Source organism: Corvus brachyrhynchos, unplaced genomic scaffold, assembly GCF_000691975.1.
Source record: "Corvus brachyrhynchos isolate BGI_N302 unplaced genomic scaffold, ASM69197v1 scaffold56, whole genome shotgun sequence".
In the NCBI taxonomy this organism is placed as follows: Eukaryota; Metazoa; Chordata; class Aves; order Passeriformes; family Corvidae; genus Corvus; species Corvus brachyrhynchos.
Window position 1 is genome coordinate 3,238,534 of NW_008238664.1, and position 23,819 is coordinate 3,262,352.

At 49.8% G+C, this 23,819-nt stretch overlaps 1 protein-coding gene across 2 annotated transcripts; it reads left to right on the forward strand.

Moving 5' to 3' along the window:
• Nucleotides 1-1,007: 1,007 nt before the first annotated feature.
• Nucleotides 1,008-15,793, forward strand: TOM1 (target of myb1 membrane trafficking protein). 2 transcript variants are annotated; one of them, XM_008636397.2, is made up of 16 exons: nt 1,008-1,168; nt 2,146-2,230; nt 3,992-4,070; nt 4,238-4,387; nt 4,500-4,634; nt 4,880-5,026; nt 6,001-6,117; nt 6,561-6,694; nt 7,426-7,459; nt 7,994-8,102; nt 9,103-9,223; nt 11,621-11,696; nt 12,083-12,145; nt 13,841-13,900; nt 14,246-14,282; nt 14,390-15,793. In XM_008636397.2, exons 2-16 carry the CDS (start codon nt 2,193-2,195, stop codon nt 14,536-14,538), a joined length of 1,449 nt encoding a protein of 482 aa, XP_008634619.1. In that variant the 5' UTR covers nt 1,008-1,168; nt 2,146-2,192; the 3' UTR covers nt 14,539-15,793. The 2 variants fall into 2 exon arrangements, with proteins under 2 accessions (XP_008634619.1, XP_008634620.1); XM_008636398.2 differs by lacking the exon at nt 12,083-12,145 and having other exon boundaries at nt 1,012-1,168.
• Nucleotides 15,794-23,819: the final 8,026 nt, after the last annotated feature.

Here is a 23,819-nt window from a genome sequence, read left to right on the forward strand (position 1 = left end):
GTTTCTTCTGTAGCTCAGTTTCCAAGCAAGCTCAGCCCTGTTCCTGAGTTGTGGGTTTTTCCTTCCATGTGCAGTGAGAAGAGTGGATGTAAACTTCCCTTTCAGCAGAGCAACCCCTGTGTAATGGATTTCTGTGATTTCATTGCCAGTGGCAGTAAACAGTGCAGGGAAATTTCTGGCTTGTTCAAACCATCATGTGTCATGAGCAAGGGATCCCAGGGGAGAGCGCAAGTGAGGGGTGGCTTTGTAACCACATGAGCCAAACCCATCACACTGACCTGACCTGCAATCTGCCTGCCAGCAAGGCTGGTGTCCCAGGGAAGGAGGAAACCTGGAGCTCTGACATTGTACTGAGTACTGATCCCAAAGGAGCCCCAATGGAAAACATTTTCCCTCATGTGTTACCAGAGTTTTCGCCATTGACTGGTGCACCAGACATGCCCATTGCCCTGGTTGTATTCTCCACCACAGCACCCAGTGCAATGCTTCCTCCTGTGCCTTACTGAGGAAGCTTGGATCGCCCAAGATCAGAATCCCTATGTAAAGTTAATACTCAAAGTGACAAAAGTTTACCTGAATCAAGGAGCTTTAAGGTTATTCCAATAATAGCCAGACCTTCAGAAAAGTGGAAGAGTATCAAGAACATTCTGCCACTCTCCTTCCCTTGTCTGCCCTCTTTCATCTGGCTGTGGCCACCATGTCATCAGCCTAATCACTGTGTAATCAATACATTCTGTAGCCAACAGAAAAGGTGGTGGCTGGATTGTGATAAGATGCAGATAGCCTCACACTGTGGTGTGCAATCTGTGGGAGGGACACGTGTATAAGAGGCTCCATTGCACAGTGGTGTGAATAGCTCTGTTCCTGACCCTTAACAGGTCATGATGGATGTGCTTACCCAGGCAGGAATTAAAAAATCATGTTCCTGTGTTATGGCCTTATCCCCTTACTATGTGAATGGGCATTTAATTTCATTCCCACACAGGGATCATTAACTGCTCGGTCAAAGGCAGAAAAAGGCAGCTCTGCAGAGGAAGGACCTCTCAAAAGTGGTAGAGGACCCACAGCAGCAAGGGACAGCCCCAGATTTTGCAGGGACAGCAGTTTTGAAAATGCAGGCACTTCTATAAGTACCTCGCTGGGACTGAGCTCTCCTGAAGAGCACCTGGTAAGTGCTAAACTGGTCTGGCCAGTTTTAATTCTCTTGCCCCAGTGCTAAGTCAAGTGTTTTGTAGGATGAGAGAGCTGGAAATGATGGGTTTTGTCCTTTGCTTGCCATTTGCTGTGTCTCTGTGTTTCCCTGTGGTCTCGGGAGTGCCTGGGTCCTGCTGGCCCCGCTGGCAGTTCTCTTTCCCCCAGCTACTGGTGGTGTCCCTGAAGGCATCAGTCGGTGGCATGGCTAGGACTGAGACATGGATGATTACAGGGTGGAGACACTGGTGCTCCCAGTAATAGCTGCTCATTTCCCAAATCTCTGCCTTGAATAAATAACATCAAGGCTGACTGAGGAATTCCTAATTAAAGGGGACACAATCAAAGCTGAAACAATATTGCTTCAACTTCAGCCTGCAGTTTGCTTCTGCCCACACTCCCTAAAGGCCAGAAGTTCAGGGGAGAGGTGTAAATGTTGAACAAGAGAAAGCTCTGCTTATAGTTTTCTATGTTTGCTTGTTTATTTTTATAGAGCTGGTGTACAGAAGAAAGTGGAGTTGATTCTTTTGTTTCCTTATGTGGTACAAATCAATAATTGGTGCTACTGGCATTAGATCCATATCAGCGTGAGTGGGCTGAACTCACAGTTTCTGGCCTTGCAGTAACAAAGCAAATAAGCCCCCTTTTCCCCAGCTCTGGAGCTGAAGTCGTGCTGAGCCCCTTCGCTTCGTGTGCAGAACACCTGAGATCACACAGAGTGTTTGTGCGTCGGTATTGTCAGGTGCCATGGTCACCCACCATCCCAGCCATGTCCTCTGCCGTGGTGACACCTAGTGGGGAGCACTTGGTGACCTGGAATTTGCATATGGATTAGCTTCCTTGCATGTTGTAGTGGCAGCCAGGGAGAAACAGGCTGGGGTCTGGGGTCTTGTGAGAGGTTAACTTAAGAGTGCCAGGGCTGCTCTTTACCCTGTCTTGGTTTCTGTTTTCCAGAGAGAGCTACCGATGGGTCCCTGCGGAGTGAGGACTGGGCTCTCAACATGGAGATCTGTGACATCATTAACGAGACTGAAGAAGGGTAAGGCAGCTGGCAAGGGTCCATATCCAGTGGCAGGTCCCTGCACTGCCTGTAACACCACATCCCTAGGCTGCAGTGGTAACATGCACTGGTGGAGGTAATAAGCTATGCTTCCCAACAATCCCTGAGACAAGGCTCTGCTAGGAGACCTAGAGACATAGCAAAGCTGTCAGAGCACATATTAGATGCTTGTCTATAATCTTGGTGAGTGCTAGGAGCCATTGAAACAGGCCTTCAGGGTCCCCAGACAACCCTCTGTTCAAGCCAGGCTGCCTCCCAACTCCAAAAGGCATATTTGCATTTCTTCTACTTTGATTTATTCTCTCTTCCTACCCTTCTCTTTCTCTCCTCTGGGAATGTAAAAATCTAAAGGCTGGTGACTGAGGAGAGGGGAAAATCTCAGGCTGCTATTCAGTCCTCTCACTGTGCCAGTCTTTCTTAGGTTTCTTCTCTGGTATTTTCATGTACAGTCACTCAAACACACACAAAGTGGGTGGGGGGAGCTCTTGTCTCCCTCTCCCTGCAGGGAGATCAATCATCAATCTGCCAGACTTGTTAACTCTGGAGCTGGGGATTTGCCAGTGAATTCAGGGGAGAATGCTCCTTCTCACAGTGGAGATGTCAAGAGCAGCATGTAAAAAGGAAGGTGCTACATGGAATAAAACACGTAGGTCTCACTCCTGCTGTCCTACCCCACAGTGATGTTGACAGAGGATTAGCAAGCCCAGTTTTCAGCTTCACAGTTGTATGGAAACAAAGTCAAACATCTCTACTTACAGATCTGCCACCGCTCCTTTTCCACTATCCCCATGGTGCAAAGACACCTGTTGCTGTTCACAGTTCTCAGGCCTGAGCTGTGGCCACTTGTTTCAGATTTGGACACCTGATAACACAGCTTGACAGGCTCTCCCATTGCCCTGCTAATGCCCATCCATTGACACCATGCTGCCCCATAGCCCAATACACTCCTGCCCTCCTCACTGCCTCAGTGTCTCCACCCCACTTTTCTCCTCCAGCACTGCTGCTCTTCTAGCTCAGCTTCTCTTCCTGTGCTCTGCTAAAGCATGTTGGTTCATTTGTGCCCTCTTAAGACCACAATGGTCTGAGACCATGATGTTTCTCCCCTCTGAGAATGGTTAATGAGGCCCTGCTATGCTGTTGCTCTCATACCCACCTGCAATATAGGCAAGATTTTGCCACTGCATCTCCCCTGCGGCTTTTGAGCCTCCTTGTCTCCAGGGAAATGTTAAACATCTCCTCTTTGAGCAACACAGGAATTGCCACAGCTTGCTTCTCCTTCCTGTTTCTAACCCATGCCAAGCTTTTCTGTGATCTCCTCCTCTTCAGTCTCTCTGCCATGGGATTTTGCTCTATCCCCAGCAAGTGTGTTTCTAGCATTGTTTTTCCTCTGTTCTCTCTTGTGTCCTAAACATCTTGAGCTGTTTCAGATGTCAGCGCAGAGGCCTCCAACTTCAGTAACAGCACTCGGGGACATGGTTTAGTGCTGGACTTTGCAGTGTTAGGTTTATGGTTGGACTTGATGACTTTAGAAGGTCTTTTCCAACCTAAATGGTTCTATGATCAGCCAACCCCACTCCTCTTGCAGAACTACAAGCAGACGCTGCTTTACCAGTCACTGCTTCAAGCCATCCTGAAAACATGGTGAGGGATACCTGTTGAGTATGAGGCATCCAAAACCAGTGGCTGTTTTTCTTTGCCTCAACTTTCTGATGATCTTCCTTCATCTTATTTCTCCTTCAGGCCCAAAGATGCCTTCCGAGCCATTAAGAAGAGAATTGTAGGGAATAAGAACTTCCATGAAGTTATGCTGGCTTTGACGGTGAGTGGTCAGGGCTCTTTCTCTGCTCTGTGATACCCTGCTGTAAAGCTGAGTGCTGAACACAAGTACTTTTTAGCACACATGCTGAACAGACACATGTACCTAAAGCCAACAAGTCTAACATGTGGGCAGAGAAGGCTACGGCTAATGTTTCATTGCCTTTGAAGGTCCTGGAGACCTGCGTCAAGAACTGCGGCCATCGCTTCCACATCCTTGTGTCCAGCCAGGACTTTGTAGAAGGTGTCCTGGTGAGAACGATCCTGCCAAAGAACAATCCACCTGCCATAGTGCATGACAAGGTGCTGACCCTCATCCAGGTGAGCCAAGAAGTGTGAGCATCTGCACCCATCCAGAGAGTGTGTGTGTTTGGGTGTCTGTACAGAAAGTTGTTGTATGTGGTGATGGGCTGTACTGTCTCCTTCTCCCCAGTCCTGGGCAGATGCCTTCCGCAGCTCTCCGGACTTGACTGGTGTCGTTGCTGTCTATGAAGACCTGAGAAGGAAGGGCCTGGAGTTCCCCATGACTGATCTGGACATGCTGTCACCCATCCACACACCACAGAGGGTATGGGAGTATTGCTGAAGAGAAGAATGTTGGGCAGCTGCCATTCTGGAGCAATGAGGGGATTTCAGGAACTCTGTCTTGCATTTAGAGGGTTTTTGGGTGGTGAGAAGCTCCAGGACAGCCAAGAGCTGTTGAAAGCAGATGGGGAGTTGCCATCAATATTTTTCCTCTAGTTGCACTGCCCTGTCAAGTGTGAGTGTCTAACATCTCCTTCTCTCTGTCACCTTCCCCACTTTTGTCTGCAGACTGTGTATAGCTCCAACTCTCAGTCTGGACAGAACTCACCCACAGTCAACTCCCCTCAGCAGATGGAGTCCATCCTCCACCCTGTCACCCTGCCCCCCGGGAGAGGCACATCCAGCGACGCGCCCGTCACGCCCACACCAGAGCAGGTGAGCTGGACACAAATCCCAGGATGTTGCTGACTCTGCCTGTGTTTGAGGCTATTTCACAAACACTGTTCTGGGACTGCAGTCCTGGTCCTGCCCCGGCCTCTGTCTTCAAGGAGTTGTTCCTCTAAAGCACAGTTCTTCGAGAGCTCCCCAGAGCTCCATTTTGGTCACAGTGATGAACTGGGATACCGCAACCATAGAGTGGTTATGTTTTCCTAAGACAGGGCTGCTTGCAGGTAAAGGAAAGTTCTCCTGGCTATAGGGAAGTGGGGAGCTGAGACATGATGCCTCTTTATCATCTTTGTTTATCTTGCCTCACTGCTTACTTTATATGAATCAACCCTGTCTGGCTATGTGGTTTCCAAAGGCTAGGGCTTCCTCACTTGTTTCCCCATCCTCTTTTCTCCTTCCTCACCCTGACTTCATATGATACCATGTTCAGCACCAAACCTCCAGCTGTCGGTATTTTGCATTCCCTTGCAGAACAGAGAGTAGAAACTGTTCTAAAGAGGGTCATTAGCAGCTTGTAAACCAGACGAATAAAGCTTCAACTGCACACTGAGCTGAGGCTCTCCTGTTGAATGGGAATTAATTTTTTTCCCCTCTCGTACACCACTTTGGAAATTAAACTATTTAAATGGCTACCACACGGGGGCTGTTAGCTGAGGAGAGATTTGAATCATAACAGCAGCCTGTGCTGGCTATTAAAAATCAAAGGCTAGTGGCCAAAGATCCCAGGTGAGGGCCTGGCATCTGTTACCAGCAAATGAATTTGATGGTAAGTAACGAAGGTGTTTCCTGTTGGGAGCTCCTGAGAGCTAAAATGAATGGTGACAAACAAACTCCCCAGTGGCTGTTCCTCCAGCTCTGTGAACATGCTTACATATGTGGTGCCATTCCCTGCCATTCAGAGCTACCTCAGCTGCGTCCCCCACCTTCCCTGGTGGAGCTGTCACTTTGCTTTGCTTTTGCAGATCGGGAAGCTGCGCAGAGAACTGGAAGTGGTGAATGGGAACACAAAGGTTATGTCGGAGATGTTGACGGAGCTGGTGCCATCCCAGGCTGAGCCTTCTGACCTGGAGCTGCTGCAAGTAAGGAACACACGGCAGGGGTGGAGGGCTGGCACATGAAGCACAATGACTGGATGGACTGAGGCCCGATGCATGCCAGAGGAAGGACTGGACAGTTTAGTGTGGGGCTTTATCAGGGAGTGAAGGGATAAGGGAGACACAGGGAAGGTAGAGTTTCAATGGTGGATGGAAATTGCACTACCGAGGCTGGAATCATCTCACATGGGAATTTGTAGTTGCCAAGGGCCTTTCTTTCTGGGTGATGTGTTACACTAAAAGCATACAATTATTCCATGTAAAGCTCAGACTCAATTTACCTCTCACACCATATTTGTTGCTCATCAACAGTTCCTGATAGATCCCTGATAGTAGCCTCTGGGGTCTGTGTTCCAGACAGACTTCTAGATTTGTGAGTGCTCAGCCATAAGCGTGACCTTTGTGGTAAATTGCCCTGCTTTGAACAGGAGCTGAATCGGACATGCAGAGCCATGCAGCAGCGAGTCCTGGAACTGATTCCCCGTGTCCTCCACGAGCAACTCACCGAGGAGCTGCTCCTCATCAATGACAACCTCAATAACGTGTTTCTACGCCATGAAAGGTACCTCTCTCCTCCCTTCTCTTCCCTGCTCTCCCTCAAGAGTTCACTGCCCTTGAAGGCTGCCTAGCCCACCCTTTTGATCTGCCCATGAGTATAATACTTGAGACATATCAGTCTGTATCATCCATCCTTGAGAACAAAGCCTGTTCTCAGTTTTTGCTGACTAATTCCTGTCCCTTCAAAACTGCTGTGTAAGTTCCTGACGGGATATAAAGATGTGCCTGTGGCATAACCCAGAAGAAGGAGGCAACTGCATGGAAAGAGCTGGTTTTCTAGCTCTGAGGCAGATGGGGACAGAAAGAAATTGCCCAGGTATGGGATCAGCACTCCTTTTTTTTTTTCCCTTCTGTTTCAACAAACACATCAGGACAGAAAGAAATTGCCCAGGTGTGGGATCAGCACTCCTTTTTTTTTTCCCTTCTGTTTCAACAAACACATCTCTTTGCTAGAATGAAGTCTGGGGAGTTCATCCCCAGATGAACTGTATGGAGAGCTGTTGGTTAGGAGTAACTCTGGAGGATCCTAAGAAGCTTTCTCACACCACCTCTCAGGAGACATCAACTCTCTGGGTCTTGTTGGGGTGTCTTGAGGGGAAATTGGGCCCTGAGCCATGATTCCCCTTTCCTTGTGGGTAGAAAACGGCAGACTGTGCCAAGTCTTATAAGAAATCTCCTGGGCTGTGGGTGAATGAGCCCACACGACTGAAATGCATCCTGTCATCTTTCTTGCAGGTTTGAGCGACTTCGGACAGGACAGCCTGTTAAGGTAACTCGGAGCAACTGCCCCTCTGTGCAGCTTGGTTTACATCCTGCAGGTCCAGCAGTGCCCTGCTGACTTGGAGGGAGGTTCAGTCTGCCCCACTTAGAAATGGTGGGCTTTGCTGTCCCAGCCAGGCTGCACCAGACCACCTGGTGTGTGGGACACCCCAGTTCCCACCGCAAGCCTCTCCCGCCCTGCCCAATGAGCAAGAGCAGAGCAGAGCAGCAGTTATGTTTATTAGTGAGATTCCAATTCCCATATAAACCTTCTCTGAGCACTACCCTGTCCTCTGAACCAGCATCTACCCTACTTATTGACATCCAGCAGAGCTGGGAGGCTGGCTACCACGGCATATCCTGCCCTGGGACACTATTCCCAGCCAGTTCTCTGGTCACTGTCCCTCTTCTCCCTCTTCATAGCTGATACCTTTTAATGAGTGCAGAAGGGCTTTCCTCTCCAGTATCAATGAGCTAGGATTGTAGGGTCAGGGTGTCCAAGCTTCAGAAACTCTCCACCATCTTCTTTTTTCTTCCTACAAAGGCACCAAATGAGGCAGAGAACAGCTTGATTGACCTGGCACCCAGTACTCCTTCAGCACTGAAACAGCCTGAAGTCACCAGCAACCTTTCCTCTCAGCTGGCTGGAATGAGTATGTTGCCATGTGGTTTTCCCCTCAGTCTTTCTCCTGTACTGCTTTGAAAATCCTTTCCTGCCCTTGAATCATCTCCCAAAATTATTTAGTCAGATTCATAGAGTAACCTAGAGAAATGCCCTGTGTTTTCAACTAATAAACTCATGAAGAAGCTTGTATATGCCCCAGGGCACTCAAGCATATGTCTTGGTGTTCTCACCTCACATTGTGCAGGAGGTGGCCATGACTTAAGAAGGACCTCAGCATTAGTGTGTGGCTAAGGACCTTGCCTTCCAGAAGGATCGGGAATAAAGTTGCTCTCTCTGCAATGCCTGGCAGCATTGCCTGCTTACCTCTCTTGCTGTGTGGTGTCGGGCTGACCACTGAGGTCTGGGAGAAGCAGAGCAGCTGAAGCTATGCTGCAAAGGCAGCCATGAGCATCTTGGGCTCAGGACCCAGGATTTGACAGGTTGTTTACTCAAGAAGCCTGGGGGATCCTGGGGGTTCTTCAAGATATACCAACAGCCTACATAGCACTGCCTGGATGCAGGTGCAGAAAATTGGCACAAGACTGTTTTTACAGACAAGCCAGCTAAGATATTTTTCAAGTCACCTTTTTTTCAGATGATGCCTGAGTCACAAAATCCACTCATCTGTCTCAGAGGCATTTGCCCAGAAGCACAGGTTATTTTCTTCCACAGGTTATGGAGCAATTCCCTCCAGAGTTGTCTAAGATGGTCAGGAACATCTAGCCTTCAGCATCAGTAAATTGATGCTGCTGCTGTCTGAAACTGAGCCAAAAGTATCTACTGAGTAGGCAAAGAAACTGCTTCTGTTACTTCACCCACGACACTGCCCACATGAACAGACTGTGCTGCAGCTGAGGAGTGGGATGGAGGAGTGGACCTAGAGCAGTTTAGCCCATTCTGATGATAGCTTCCCATCCAGCACTCTCCAAGCCTACAGTCCTCCGTTTGCTGCTCTGTGCTGCCTGCTGACCCTGCTCTCTCTCCCACAGACCTAGGCTCAAGCAGTGTAAGTGCAGGGCTGCACTCCCTCGACACTTCTGGCAAGCTGGAAGAAGACTTTGACATGTTTGCCCTGACCCGTGGCAGCTCGCTGGCTGAGCAGCGCAGAGGGTGAGTGGAGCAGCTCCCTCTGTCCTGTCCTGTCCTGCCTTCTTGCAAAGGATGAGGGCTCAGGGTAAATGGGGCCATGACCCCAACCAGCAGCACTTCCTGGGAGACAGGAGGATGCAACAGAAATGCACTCTTCACATGCACAGTGTTTGTAGGATGAGCTCTGTGCTCCCAGTCCTTTTTCCTGCTGCCAACATCTCCCCTTCACAGTGTCCTCCTGGGTATGGGGAGAAGGAATTAGTGAGCATGTGAGCATTGCAGTGCCACATGTTCTGGAAGATTCAGTGTCTGGGGATGAAGGTGTGGAGTGGGACTGTCTCAGTCTTCTTGTCTGCCTCTTAACTCATGTGCCCTGACAGGGGTAATGTTGAATTTGGGAATTGCTGAGTACTGATTCAGCCTAACAGACAGAGTATTGAGCTGGAGTGCAGGAAGAGTGCAGTCAGTTGTGCCTTGCAAGAGGGCACTCTTCTGTGCCTCAGCTTCCCCGTTGGCAAGTGGGACTGATGTTTCTTCGTCCATGGTGTGTTTGAGACCTCCTGGTGTAAAGCACTAAGAGTTGGGTCTCCATAGAACTGGATGAACTGAAGAGGTCTTCTCCACTGCAGAGTGGATTCCCGAACCCTTGTTCTGGAGGAGCTGACAAGAGCTGTGCTGACCAGATCCCCTGGGTTTAGAGACTGTGGCTGATCTCACACTGCTTTTCCTGTCAGTGCCATTCACTGCTCTCCATTGAGTACCAAGCAGTAGAGCCCAGGGGCACATCACTGCCTCCAGCCCTCCAAGACCTGTGCTCCTGCTTTCCTGCAGCCACTGGAGTGCCTTGTTCTGCAGCTGGCCAGTAGCAAGCTAAGGTCTCTTACACATGTCAAGTTAAGGTCTCTTAACCACATCTCCTTCCATTCCTCTGCCTCAGACTGCTTCTGGTAAACATGGTGGGGAAACCCATGGCCTACACATGACTTCATGTGTTTTGTCCCTGGGTTTCCCCACCGCTTTTACTGTGGGTTGTGCTGCCTGAGGACAGAGACAGTCCAGCACAAAAACAGTTGTCTCAACAGCACCCAATCTGGGGCTGAAACTGGAGCCATTGGTATGTGCTCAGTGCTGGAGATGTGCACAGAGGTGGAATTGTATCCTCTCTGCTGTAGCGCAGTCCTTAACAGGCTGAGGTTTATGATCTCTGCACAAGTAACAAGGCATCTTCTATTTATTCCTCACTGCCCTTCATCTGCCTGCACTTGCACTCCTGCCAGGTAACCTCTGGTGGCTCAGGCTTCACATTTCACTCACGAGTGTCTGCTCTCAGTGTCTCCCTGCACTTGAACAGACTCATTGCCCTGCAGCTCCTGAACAGGACGTGCTGGCAGAGCCTCTGGAGTTTGTTCCTGACCCCCCATGCTTTATGTGTGTCTCGGTGAAGCAGTGCTTGAGGCACTTCAAGCCTTTCCTGCCATTCTTCCTCATCAGTGGCATGATAGCAGCGCTGTACTTCATCCTGGATGCCATTGTCCACAGCGGCCCCTTCACTGATGAGCACTTCTTTGAGAAGTTTGAGCGGCGGGGGCCCAAGCCCCTGGCCTCCAACAAAACCAGCTCCACTTGATGTTCTGCTGGATCTGTGGAAAGGGGCCTGGGAGCAGCTGGAGAGGAAACTTGTGGAGAGTTTCTGTGAAAGGCTTCATTTTCCTAGCATGGACAGCTTTCCCCACTCAGCATGGATCAAATGGTGACGTGTGGCATTGTCATGTGTAGTAGCAGTCTAGAGGGGGCACAGGAATGGGATGAGGGAAATTATGGGTGAGACGTGTCTGCGTGTGGAATGGTGCGTTTGGAGGCCTGGAAGCAACATGAGGCTCTTCTGATCATCCAGTCCCACCTATATAGAATAGGCCAGTGAGCCTCTGCCACCATCATTTCTCAAGTGGTATTAGTTAAAGAGATGTTTCTGAGCTGTTTGTGTCTATGAAGATAGATGAGTATGTAGGGGCTTGTTGCTCAAATCCTTTCTAAAATGTCTGTAATATTCTGGTCAGTCTGTGTTAGTTTTCTCTCTTTATAGTCCACCCCAAAGAAGGTAAGTGTTGTGGTTAATGCACCTAGCTGTAAGTCTGTGTCTTAGTTTTCATATGAGTCCTTGTCATTCTTCTGTCAGTGTGCCAGGGCTGTCCTGTTGGATCCCACAATGCTGTTCCAGTGAGTAGATTAGTCTGTTTTGTGGTGGGCTATGCCTTTAATAAGGGCTTTGCACACCTTTCTAGATGCTCTTGGGAGCAGAAAGATGAGGCATGAAAAGTTGTGCAGTCAGAAGAACTGAATATTATGTTTAGGAGTTTTCCTGCTCTTCATTCTCAGGCCTCTCATCAGCCTGTGTTTTGTCTCACTTTTTGCTTCCAGGGTAAAGTATGAAGACCCCCAAGCCACCAAAGGCCTCGCTGGTGCCCTGGATGCCCGGCAGCAGAACACAGGAGCGGTAAGTGGCCACAGCTTTTAGTACATCACCAGGAATGGGAGCAACCTCCTGGCTCACCAAGGCAGTAAGTGTGCTGTCTGGAAAAAGTCAAGTAACTCCCACTCTCCACCAACCTGCATTTCCTAGCTGGGCTACATACCTCATTCTTTAAAGCCCTGAGGTGAGGAGCTATGGAAGGTCTGGGGTTGCCTGAAGGATGTCCTTCCCCAGGGAAATTTCCACCTGGAAATGTATGTTTTATTCCTCTTCAGCAAATTTCCAAGTCCAGTTGCCTTCTCTCAGCAATCAGAGAAGTAGGCCACCAGTACTAGTATATTCTTTCCCCCACCCCAAACCCACTGCCTCCCCTCTCCCTCACACTGCAATGCAGACTCTCTCTCATTCAGGGGGAGTCTGGTGCCTCTAGTGATGGAGCCCAGCTGACAAAGTGGATGATGCATCAAGGAATGGTGAGATCTGAGGTCGTGGAGCACCAGCAGGGAGGAAGGAGGCTGGGACTCTGGCACAGAAGTGTCACTGGCACAGCACATGAGGATGCACAGCAGACATCAGCAGATACTGCTAACTGAAATTAAGCAGCCCTGGGCTGGGCCAGTAGTGGAGACCAGGTTTGGGAAGGAAACAGGCAGTGTGTCAGTCCTTCCTCAAGTAAACATTTGTGCAGGAAAAAATCCTAAGAGCTCTGAGGCCAAGAGAGCATGTGCCACTCTGAGCTAGAGGATGGCCTGTTTTGGGATGGGTGTCTGAAGCAGAGGCAATAGGGCAGCTGCTGAGGGCAGCTGCTGCCATTCATTGTCCTTGCAGTCTCTCCTCCTTAGCATGAAGAGCCTCATTTGAAGGAAAACGCGTTCCGACTTTACCCTGTTGAAGGCCTCTTCCTATAGCTAGTGACTGAGCTTTCAGGAGGTTGAATTTGGTCTTTTTGCAGCAGGGATTCCTGCAATTGCATTCCCACACGCACACAGACGCTCTGACAGCTCCTGGGTCTGAAGCTTGTTAGCCTGTCTTCCTGTAATGGGCACTGCCCAGACTGATGTCTGCTCTAGGAAGTTTCCCCACATGCTGTACAGTTGGCTTGAATGCACTTCTACCCCAGAGAGATCCTCTCTGTGTAGGCAAAGCCAGTTTGCTTTGAAACTTCCCTAATCTCACTCATCCTCTTCTGTTCCCATTCATCCATCTGCCAGCTGTGATAACTATCTGCGCTTGCTCCCTGGTTTGGGAAAATCTGCCTGTCTTTGGTACAAAGGCGTTGCTCTTTTTCTTGGTCTCAGTGTTTTCCTGAGGGCAAGGGAGCTATATATATTAGAAAACTAATAAATAAGTTCCCACAAATACTGTCTCATGCTTCTGCTTGGGGAGCCTCTAGCAAGGGCTGCTTCTTGCTCAGCTTTGTTCAGGAGCTCATGACTGGAAAAAAGGATCTGGGGTTTTGAATCTGATTTTGTTTCTTTCAAGGTTATCTCTGTCCACTAGGAATATGTCTCTTTTCTGTTTAAATTGATCAGGGACATGAATTCTTCTGAGCTAGCCTCATCCCTACTGGAAGTAAAATTTAACTGTAGATTACTTTCTCTTTGATGGGTCTGTTTCAGTAGTTTGAAAGTGTGATGTCAAATCCTGCTGTGGTCCATGATCCTACCAGGGAATCAGTTCTTGGCAGGTGTCTTTCCCCTTTATTGTGCTGCCAGACCTGGCACCTCTAATATCTTCAGCATTTCAGATTTTGACATCAGATTGTCACTGGTTTGTAGAAGGGAGGAGGTGTAGAAAAATGCATGTCTCTTGTTCTCTGGCTGCCTAACACAAGCAGCCAATATTCACCTAGTGGGTCCTCACCAAAAAGCAAAGTCTGGTCCAGTCCTAATACCCCAAAGCCAACCACCAAACCACAGATGCTTTTAATGGCATGTATCCTGGAAACTGCGTGTCTGGGAATGGATGGGGCAGAGGAAGCAGGTAAGCAATGGCACCGGTAGCTGGGAGAGCTTTGCAGTGGCACTGGCTGGATTTGGATGGGCCTGAGCTGACAGAACAGTGGAGCAAGAGGGTGAGCTTGTGAGTTGGGCTTTCTTTTTGCATAGTGGATTTACTGGAACATCCTCTATTTTCTTGGCCTCATCACCCCTTTTTTTCTGCCCCAGGTACCAGTTCCTCAAGCCAATTTCATGGAAGACATAGAAAAGTGGCTCTCCACTGACGTGGTAAGTGAGGAGCTGCTTTCCTGGAGCCAGCAGTCCTGCTGGAGTTGTCTGTGGGCTGGATTTCAGGCAGTGTGTAACAGTGCTGGCATTGCTGAATGTGTGGCACAGGCTGCTGGGAGGGATCATGAAAGGAAAAGGCAAGGACACAGGCTTTGGGATACCACAACAGTACAATCAGCCTTCTGGGAGACACAGCTAATGAACTGAGGCTCAGGGTCCCTCTAACGTGTCTGTACTGTGGAAGTGGAGGCAGCACTATCCTGTCTCTCCATGTGCAAAGAATCACATCTGTGAGATGCCTTTACCTACCTTCCTTCTAACCATGCCCTTCTCCTTCTTCTTTAGGGCGAATCAGAGGATGCAAAAGGTGTCACCAGTGAAGGTAAGGTTGGTGCCAGCCAACCCTCTTCTTTAACTGTTCCTGGCAGCACCTTAGCTCTTCCACAAACCCCCCTCCTTGCTAATGCTCTGCTCTTCTCTTGCCCTCAGAGTTTGACAAATTTCTGGAAGAGCGAGCAAAAGTTGCGGACCGCCTCCCCACTTTGTCCAGCTCCTCGGCAGGGACGTCTGTGTCCCCTCCTGCTGCCAGCCATCATCGGAAGCAAGCAAAGGAAGATGATGCTATGTTTGCCTTGTGAATGCTATGGACCGGTGTGCTGTGGAGCAAGAGGCTGTGTGTGCTGTTTTGCTTGCCTCCAACCAGGGGCCAGCAGAGGAAGGACTCTGTCCCCTTCCTCCATTCTCTTCCTGTTTCACCTTTGAGTTATTTTTATTTTTAAGCTGCTTTCAGACTTCAGATAATCTTTGTTGTGTTTAGGGATATCATACAATAGACTTCTGAAGGGGGGGGGTTCAAAGCTGCTAGAGAATGTGGGAGTTCAGTGGGCTTTTTATGGTACAGTGTGGACAAAGCAGAAGCTCCGGAAGAAGCTCCTTCATCCTAGTCTCCAATGAGGTAGTTAGAGATCTTGGCCAAGAAACAGGAGAGGCTGCAGTCTGCTGCTGAAATCATTCCTGCCTGCCTCTTTCCTCACCCCTCTCCTAGAATGTATCTCCAGCCCTCTGCCTGCCAGTGTTAGACTGGAAAGCACGGGGATGTGAAGCATTACTGGTGGCCAAGGAGGAACACTAACGGTAGAGGAACCCTGTTGCTCTAATCTCTCTTTCACAAGTGCTTGTGGTATGCAACACCTTCCCACTCAACCCCTTCTCTTCCTCTTCCCCGCCTTCCTTTCCCTATCAGTTTATTCAGAATCCTACCCACAGCTCAGATGTTTCCATTGCATGACAGCCAGTCATCCAAGCCCTTGGCAGCACCCAGGACTGCAAGTGGTACCCTAGGCTGAAGGGACTGTCTCCCACGGGGTAGGATGTGCCTTCAGCAAACTATTTGCAGTTAATTTAATTCTCCATTATCATATTTTTCTCCCAATGTGATCCTACCTCCCTCTCTCACTTCCACTGATGCCTTCCACCACATTGTGCCGTGGTGTGGGAAGTCTCTCTGAGCCAGGCCAATGCTACAGACTCCCTCAGGGTGGCTGTGTGCACTGGGGTCACAGAACTGCGTCCCCTTAAAGCAGGAGGCCCTTCCATCAGCATGTGGGAACGTGCTGTTGCTGTAGAAGCTTGTTCAGCTGATGAGCACAGAGGGGAAGCGAGACATCAGTCATTTCATGCCAGCAAAGCAGCCCTGCAGCAGCCAGAAGCTCCTCTGCACATGGGGAGAAAAACCCTCCTGAGCAAACTGCACACGCTGCCCAGTTGTAAATGAAAGCCAGGGAGAAGGGTGCCAAGCTCAGGGCTTCTGCTCGTGGGATTTCTTGTTGAGCGTGGGAGAGTTGTCTTTTTTTACTGCACATTAAAGGAGCAAAGACTTGAGTCTCCCTTGAAGATACGGTGTGTGCTGTCAGTGCTGGTGTGGGGAGGGGAGGATGCTGTGGGGAGAAGAGGGATGAAACCATGCAGCCACATTTGCTCTCCATGAAAAGGCAAGGGCACTGGTGCTGAGAGGAGAACAGCATGGGGGCTGAGGGTGCTGGGAGTCAAGGGAGGTGCTCCCTGCTTTTTACCACAGTCTTGTGGGGAGGTGATTACAGCCCATCTCAAAACAGCAAGAGGGCAAGCTACCCCCTCTCCTTTCCCTCTCTGCCTTGTGGCCAGATCTGAATACCCACCTTGCAGCCTGTAAGTCACTTATAAAGACATGCAAGAAATACAGTTGCTACTAAAGGACCCTCTGGTATCCACAGGACATCCTCAGTTGTCCCTATGCTACCTCTCTAGTGTCCAGCTGAGTGGGAGCTGTGGGAAGGATTCTTAAAAGGAGGTTAAGTAGATTCGAAAATGTCATCCGAAGAAAGGCAAAAGGGCCAAGTGGCTGAGGTTCCCCTGCTGGAGCACGTGCAGGAGAGGAAGCAAGAACTGGCTCATGATGGAATACAGGCTAGTTTTGTAACTGTGAGGCTGGAAGGGCTTCCAGAGCAAGCAAGGCCCAAGCCCTCTAGCCAGTGCCTGGCCTCAGGCTGCCTGGCTCAGCTGGGAAGGAAGGGCTTCTGGTGCCCAGTCAGTGTTTCTGCAGGGTACCAGGCTGTTCACACTGGTGATGCTTTAACACTGGTTCATGCCTCAGCTGGCACTGAAAGCTCTCAGTGCCTCCAGCTACCTCGGAGCACTGCCTGCAACTTTCCCAAAAGGAGAGATGAAGACATCCCTGAACGGATATCCTGAGTATGGGGAGTCCAAACTCCTCCTTACTGCCTCTGGGATGCCCTCAGTCCACCTCAGGATAAAGCCCCCGTCTTCACCCTCACCTTGTTTTTAATTCCCCAGACAGCTGGCCCAGGACCTGGCAAATCTAAGAGGGAACTGTCCCCAAGGAAGACTTGAGTGCAGGAGAAATGAGTTGCTGCTATTTTCGTCAAGGGGCAAACAGATGGAAAGGGTTTTTGGTTTCTGCCAAGTGAGGTCAGTTTGAATCGATGGCCAACAGGTGAAAATTCAGAGTGCTGCTTGCGGCCCCCAGGGTGAGCCTGTCCCCTCCCCACAGTGCTTTTCACTGAGATTTATCTGACAGGGAAAATGTATCTCTTTTTCAAGTAACTGAAAATATGAAGAATGGGGATGAAGGCATGGAAAGATTCCAAATTAGTACTGTCGTGCTGTTATAGATTATACCAATAATAGCTTGAATAATTTTGCAAGGTTTCTTTTCAGAAGCGAAGGGAAAAAAAACCTGCTAGTTCTGCAAGAGATCATTTCAAATAGAGGTTGGGCACTTTGCATTGGCACAAACTGCTTCATGATTGCAAAAAAAAAAAAAAGAGCACTGCAAGGAATTATTTTAAATGCCTTTCCCTTTTTAAAAGTTTTCTGACGTTGTTGAAGAAAGAACAGCGCTGCCTGCTCGCTCTGACCACCAGATGGCTGTGGTCCCTCGCACACCCAGCTCGGGCTTCCCCATTGCAGAGACAGCCCCTCCCTTGGCAGTGACCTGCTTAGCAGGCTCTGCCGCCCCGGGGGACAGAAACAAAACAAAAGTTTTTCCTTATTCTAGTATTTCACTGCAACCATCAGCCCTGTGCAGACTCGCACAACTACCACTCCAGAACATGCATCCACGTGTTGTGACTGCACGGAGGACGGGAAGGGGTGCTTGTAATCTGCCTAAGCATCCATTAATAGCCACACTGGGAACAGGATCTTGACCTGGACAGATATTTTGCATGACCCAGAACAGCTGTTGCTATGCCAGATGAAGAAAGACATAACTTCCTTGTACTGGGTCAGAGTTGCTCCACATCTCTAAAAACGAAATATATGCTAAAAGTTAATGAGAATTTCCATGATATTTGGGTAGCGTGATACTTGGCGTGCCAGCATCACATTCATAGAGGCAAAAAATTACATGTTTCTCTTTTACCAACCACTAACCTCCAAATAGTACATGAATTTTTCTAAAGGGAGGTAACAAAAATATGTCTTGACTTCCCACAGTATTGTCTCACAAAGTCAGCACAGAAATGTCCAAAGCCAGTACACTGGGAGGGCTGTTCTCCATTCCACAGGACTTTCATATTGCTTTGCCATGTCAAAACTTCCTCAAAGCTTATTTTGAATAACCAAATTCTCCCTCCCTTCACAAAATGAGAATAAAGCCACTTCCCCTTTCCTTCAGATTACTGTTGGTGCTGCTAAGAGTGGATGAAGATGCTGGGAAGGGTATGGTGGGAACCCAGTGGGCAGCAGAGAGGTGGGTTGTGAGGAAGGACAACGTTTCTGTAGGTAACTCATTTTTATCTGTGTAGGTGGCATAAACAAACGGAAGCACAAGAAGAGATGAAGAGGCCAAAAGAAAAAAAAAAAAAAAAGAGGGAGGGAGGGAGGATAGGAAAATGTATAAACAAATGAGAAGAAAAGTGCCTGCCCCAGTGCTTAGGATCAAGGGAACAGAGATGGTCATTGACAGGATGGCTCTCCATGAGTACAAGTTTGCTGCAGTGCTGCCTCCAGCAGCCTTCCTGCAGGGCTGGACGTTGGCCCTTGCCAGGAGTCCTTGGACGGGGTATGCAGGGGTGCTACACTGTGCAACAGTGAGGCTGGGGGCTCAGTCCCGGCAGGGAGGCTGCCAGGGAGAGGGGGGATGCAGCAGGGATTTTCTCGGGGGGATCAGGAATTCCCTCCCAGCACAGGAAAGCTACATGTGCCTGTATCCAGGCACTTGTTTTCCTAGCCAATCTCGGCAGCAAAGCGTGGATCAGGCATGAAGCAAATCTCGCAGCAGGATGAGGCAAGGACACAGCTTTCCTGTGGTTTTAAGGGGGTCTCTTTCACCAGCACAGAGTGGTAGGAGAATCTGTGTTTAGAAAAGTTGCTGCAAGGCACTTCAGTGGTATTTTTAGCTGCTTGACCCAAAAAAAAAAAAAGCTTAAATACCAGATCAGTTTCAGAGAGAGAGAGAGGTGCCAATTTCTCTGAGCTGTTTTGCAGCCTGAGTCCAAAAAGGAAAAAAAAAAAAAAAAAAAGAAAAGAAAAGAAGAAAAGCCAGTGGGTGATCTGCCAGCAGTGCCCTGCTGCCCCTGGGCAGGGACATGTTTTGTCACACCATGAACCATCAAGTCCAGCAGGGCAGTCAGGTGGTGGCTCGCCCCATACCAGGCACCTTCAGTCTCACCATTTGCCGAGCACCTTTGGTCCCTCTCCGCCTCTGCCAGACCACACCCAGCAGCTGAACACTACAATTCAAATCCCACGTCGCCTTGTTAATGATTATTTAGCCAAAGAGCTGCCGCCACGGGCTTGAGGTCCTACTGTGCCCAGCACTGCTTAGGAGAAGGGCTGAGCCCAAAGCCCTGATTCGTCGGTGCCTGGGATTCTAGGGAATGCATCCCCCCAAAAACGGGGATGTTCTGGCTCTCTTGCCGTGGGGGCTGCAGTCCGTATGCTCCATCGTGCACAGGGCTCTCCAGTGCTGAGCCCACTGTGCCATAAACTAAGGACTTTGAAGAAATATCTGCCCTTTCTAACCCTTCTTTGGCTTATTTCTCCTCGTCAGCATGTACCTGTCATCCTCTCAAAAGACAGCAGCTCGGTGGGGTACAGGAGGTCCTGCCTGCTTGCCCTGGAGCGATCCTTGGTAATGAGCGAAGGAGAGGGCACAGGCCATGCCACAGACACCTTACGTGGCCTTGAGCAAGTCACTTAAATTTGGCACATCCTAAATGCCTGTCTCTAAAATGGCTTCGTTCCCACACATGGTTCCTTAGTTGGCTATTTTCCTCCAGCACAAGTGAAAGCTGGGTGCCCATCCGGCCCCTGAGTGTTCCCATGCCTTGACTCCCCCCGCATGGAGCACGGACTGTCCCGGTCCCAGAGCAGATGGCCACAGCATCCTCCACGTCTCCAGGTCAGAGTGTGCAGCTTCCCCACCTTGGGACACCAGCTTTTCCAACCCTTCCTGCCTCACCCGGTCTGGCTCTGGGAAGGACAGCTGAAAGGGGAACATTTTGTGGCTGTGAGCGATGCCGCACGTTCCACCAGGGCTCCCCCCCTCTCCCACGAGCCCCAAAACCCGCAGCCGCCTCTCGCTAGTGCTGAGTCAGCCTTTTCCCAGCGTGGGCGTCCTGCTGAGTCAGGGTCAGGCCGGGCGATTGCTGAGTAAAGGCTGCGCGAGGGGCGCTTTGCTGAGTCACGGCGGAGCAGGCGCCACGGGAGGCTCTTTATGGCAGCGCGGAGATTGCAGCTGCTGCTCCTGGCCCTGGTCCCGCTGCTCCGGACAGCTGGAGAAATCTCCAGAAACAGCCCCTTCCTTCGGCCCAGCATTTCTCCTATAGCCTGGAGCAGGGAACCACGCAGAGGTCGTTTGGAAACCTTGGCGGGGAGGGGGGACTTGGGTCTCGTTTTCTATGCAAAACTTGGCTTCCAGTTCCTCCTTCTCCTGAGGCGTGAGCAGTGTGGTACAAGGTCCTCCTTGTTGAATACGTGTTGTTTGTCAAATCCAAAGTTTCACGGTTTGTTCTGTCTCGCAGTCAGGGCACACTTTGTTTTCCACGGTTGTAGCACTGAAACAAAAGAGGGAGCAGCACCGGGTGAAACACTTTCACAAAATGGGATTTTTATTTGCTAACTCTGCCCCACTCCCTCCCACACCTCCATTTGGCTGCCAAAGCAGCTCCTAGCTGGACACAGGATTGATTCCCATGGCTACCAAGACTCTAAGAAATGTGGTGGGCTCTACTCACCCTCCCCCAAAACTTCACCCCAGTGTACCCATAACATGGAGACCCGCTGTGTGCTTTAGGTCGCTGCCTGACTCTGGTCAGGCATATGCCTTTCAGGGTGCTTGCGCTGTTCTCCCTCCTTCTCCCCGCTCTGTTTCCAGACAGCCCAGGCTCTCTCCTTGCCCATAGCTCTGTGCTATATATACCCATACATCTATGAAAATATGTATTGTAATATGCATTTCCTATTTTTGTCATGCTGGTTCATTTATCCTGAGAAATCTGCCTGTGCCTCCATCTCCCACCACACCATTTTCTGGGGTTCCTGTGTGTGGGGTTTGCCTAGCACAGCCATGCCTGGCTATCCAACCCTCCAAAGGTACCAGCAGTGCCAGCCCCATGAACAGCTGCAGTGCCTGAGCTCCCAATAGGGATTTCCAGTGCATTGGACTCTTGACCTCCTTTTTTTCCACCCGTATCGTTGATCGAGACTGGGATTTTTGGATGCTGAGAGAGCAGTGAGCACAGTCAGTTCTGCCAAGGCAGGGCTGGGAGAGGTAATGTCCCTTTGGTAAACACAGATTAACACACAGGATATCCCTGTAAATTCCAGCATGAACTCCTTCCTAGAGCAAGTAACTTTAAGCAGTTATCGTAACTCCTTTTTCCCCTACCATTACACAGCAAATCCTGGTTACTGAGTCAGCTTTCCGAGTGCAAACCAGGCAGCTGCGTTTTGCTGTGTCATGGTTTGAGAGAGCCCATCATTCCCTCTGAGCTGGCTGTGGCTGGTTTTCCCCACGCAAGCCAAGCCAAGCTGAGCTGAGCTGAGCCTGCCAGAGCCCAGCGCGGAACAGTGCTACCCACAAGGGACTCAGGAGAGCTGACTTTGCATCCCGTGACTGCCTGTGTAACTAGATACTTCTGGCCATAAATCTACTGGCAAAATAGGCTGCTAATGTACAAAGAGGGGAAAATTCCCCACTTTCCTGTTCCACATGGAAACACTGACCCCTCAATAACTTTCTGTTGTTTTTAACCATTCATCTCCCATCTCATGACTAAGCATTTTCTCAGGGGCTGGGATGTGCAGACAGGCTTTTAAGCCCAGCAGGAACTTTTGCAAATATCTTCTTGCCTGAGGCTACTTTATTCATCTTTGCTAGAAATCCCCTGGGCAGTTTTGCTGGTGTCCTCACAGTGCGTAGCTCTGGCACCACCCAGCCAGAGATCGATGGAAGAGCAGGAGACAACAGGGCCTCTGGCAGGCACGGTGGAGACCACAGCTCTGATACTTCAGTGATATTCAAGCAAAATTTCCTAGTGATCTGGATGCAGCTGGCCTCTGATTTCCCATGGCCCGCTCTGCTCTGGGAGCTAGTTTGTTCCTTCCACTAAAAGCACACATCTCCTTCCTCGTTCACCGCTCTCAAGTGTCAACATCCAAAGTTCTCTTTGAGGAAGAGATGGCCCTCACAAATCCCTGCTGGCACATTGGCTCACTCGGTGTCACTGACCTTCCCCCTACCACAAAGCAACAGCACAGCAGAAGCAATTCAAGTCCTTGCTGCAGAACACTGGATGGGACCAGAAATGCTCCAGGCCAGCAACTGCAAAGATGATGACACCCCACTTTCAGTTCTCGTTCCATCTTGCTGCAGGGCATTTGGGCCTTTCCAGAGAGCTAGGCTCAGTCTCACAGCCGCCCCATCCCAAGAAACCCAAATCAGCGGGAGATCAGACAGCATAAATCACTTATGGGGCATGGCTTGCTTGTCTGCACCTTTGCAAATCTCCTGGCAGAGGTGAGCTGCATCTCTTGTGACCTGCCATGGGGAAGGTAAAGCCCCAGGATCCAGAGGAGGTACTGCTCCATGTCCTGGGGCAGTATGGTTACAAGCCAGAAAACCTACCTGGAATGGTAGCAACATGACTAGACTCTCTTTTTCTTCCCCCCAGTCTCATTCAAACCTACCACAATCCTGGATGAAAAAGAGAAGGACTTTGGGATACATCCTTTATATGGCCTCCAAGCATGCAGCTACTTGGAAGAAGGCAGGCAGGCAGGCTGGGGACAAAGTCATTGGCTTGAAAGCACCCAGAAAATCCTTGGGGAAGAACTGGGTGCATTGCCAGGGCTGCAGGTGAAAGGAGGGGCAGGGCTTGAGGATTGGATTATTTTCATATGATTTCACAAAATGAATATTACTCTCATAATATAATTCTTATTCTCATGTAATTCTCATATGTTTCCTACATCCCTCCACTAGAACTAGAGGTTCAATTTGTGCTCCAGCTTCCCCTGTCAGAATAGGACTCACTGAAAATGACAGAAAATGAGAGCATTAAGGAATTATGCCAGAGGGAAACATTCATTTTGGGGCCATCTCTGTAGCAAACTGGTATCAGTGTTTCCAGGAGGGACTGGCCATGCCACTCGCTGCTCTACACGTGGACTCTGCACTCCCAGGAGATGTTTGGGGCGTTGTCACACTTGCTTTGAAGATTCAGACATCCTGATACATTTATTTTACCTTACAGAAAAGTAAGCAAGTTGTCTGCAGTGGCATGGGGGTAAGAATGGAACGTGTCAGCTTTTTGCCAGCATGCACTGTTGCTTTAAAAGACAAAAGCAAGACAGGAAAAGTCTGGCTGAGTCAGGATGGAAACGCTGAGTAATCCTTCCTGAACACTGCAAGCCAGATGTCTGCTGGAGTCAAAAAAGAAGCGAGGAAGCATATTTTTTCCAGAACAGCTTTTTAACCTACAGCCCCCAACCCTGCTGGGGCTGGTGTGGGTGCAGTGACAGGGAGACAGGTGAGGTGCTGGCTTGGATGGCAGCATCCACAGAGGGGACTGGCTGCAGAGGGACAGCAGACGCCACAGTCCTTCTCCTTCCACCCCAGGCTCTGCCTCCCACCACCCCCTGCACGACTCTGTCAGGGACTTGCTCACACCTGCAGCAGCAGGGGAATGGTGGCTCTAAGTGCCCTGCTCTTTTGGGCTGAGCACAAATGTGGGATTTCCCAAAGCACAGCTAGCCAATGAATCATCTATCCCTGCTAGCCCAGCTTCCAGCCCAGCTACAGGTGGGAAAGAAGGGCCCAGCTTCATTTGTTGGCTGCTTCACTGACCACTTTATCAAAAAAAACCCAGCAGAGCAACAGCTGCTGGCAGAAGCACCATGTCCAACTCTTTCC

What these genes read in the sequence shown, in the direction of transcription:
- TOM1 (XM_008636397.2), top strand. Translation starts at nt 2,193, where the DNA reads ATGGAGATCTGTGACATCATTAACGAGACTGAAGAAGG. An exon ending in AGGTGCTGACCCTCATCCAG is followed by an intron (nt 4,388 to 4,499) that starts GTGAGCCAAGAA and finishes CCTTCTCCCCAG; the next exon opens with TCCTGGGCAGATGCCTTCCG. An exon ending in TCACGCCCACACCAGAGCAG is followed by an intron (nt 5,027 to 6,000) that starts GTGAGCTGGACA and finishes TTGCTTTTGCAG; the next exon opens with ATCGGGAAGCTGCGCAGAGA.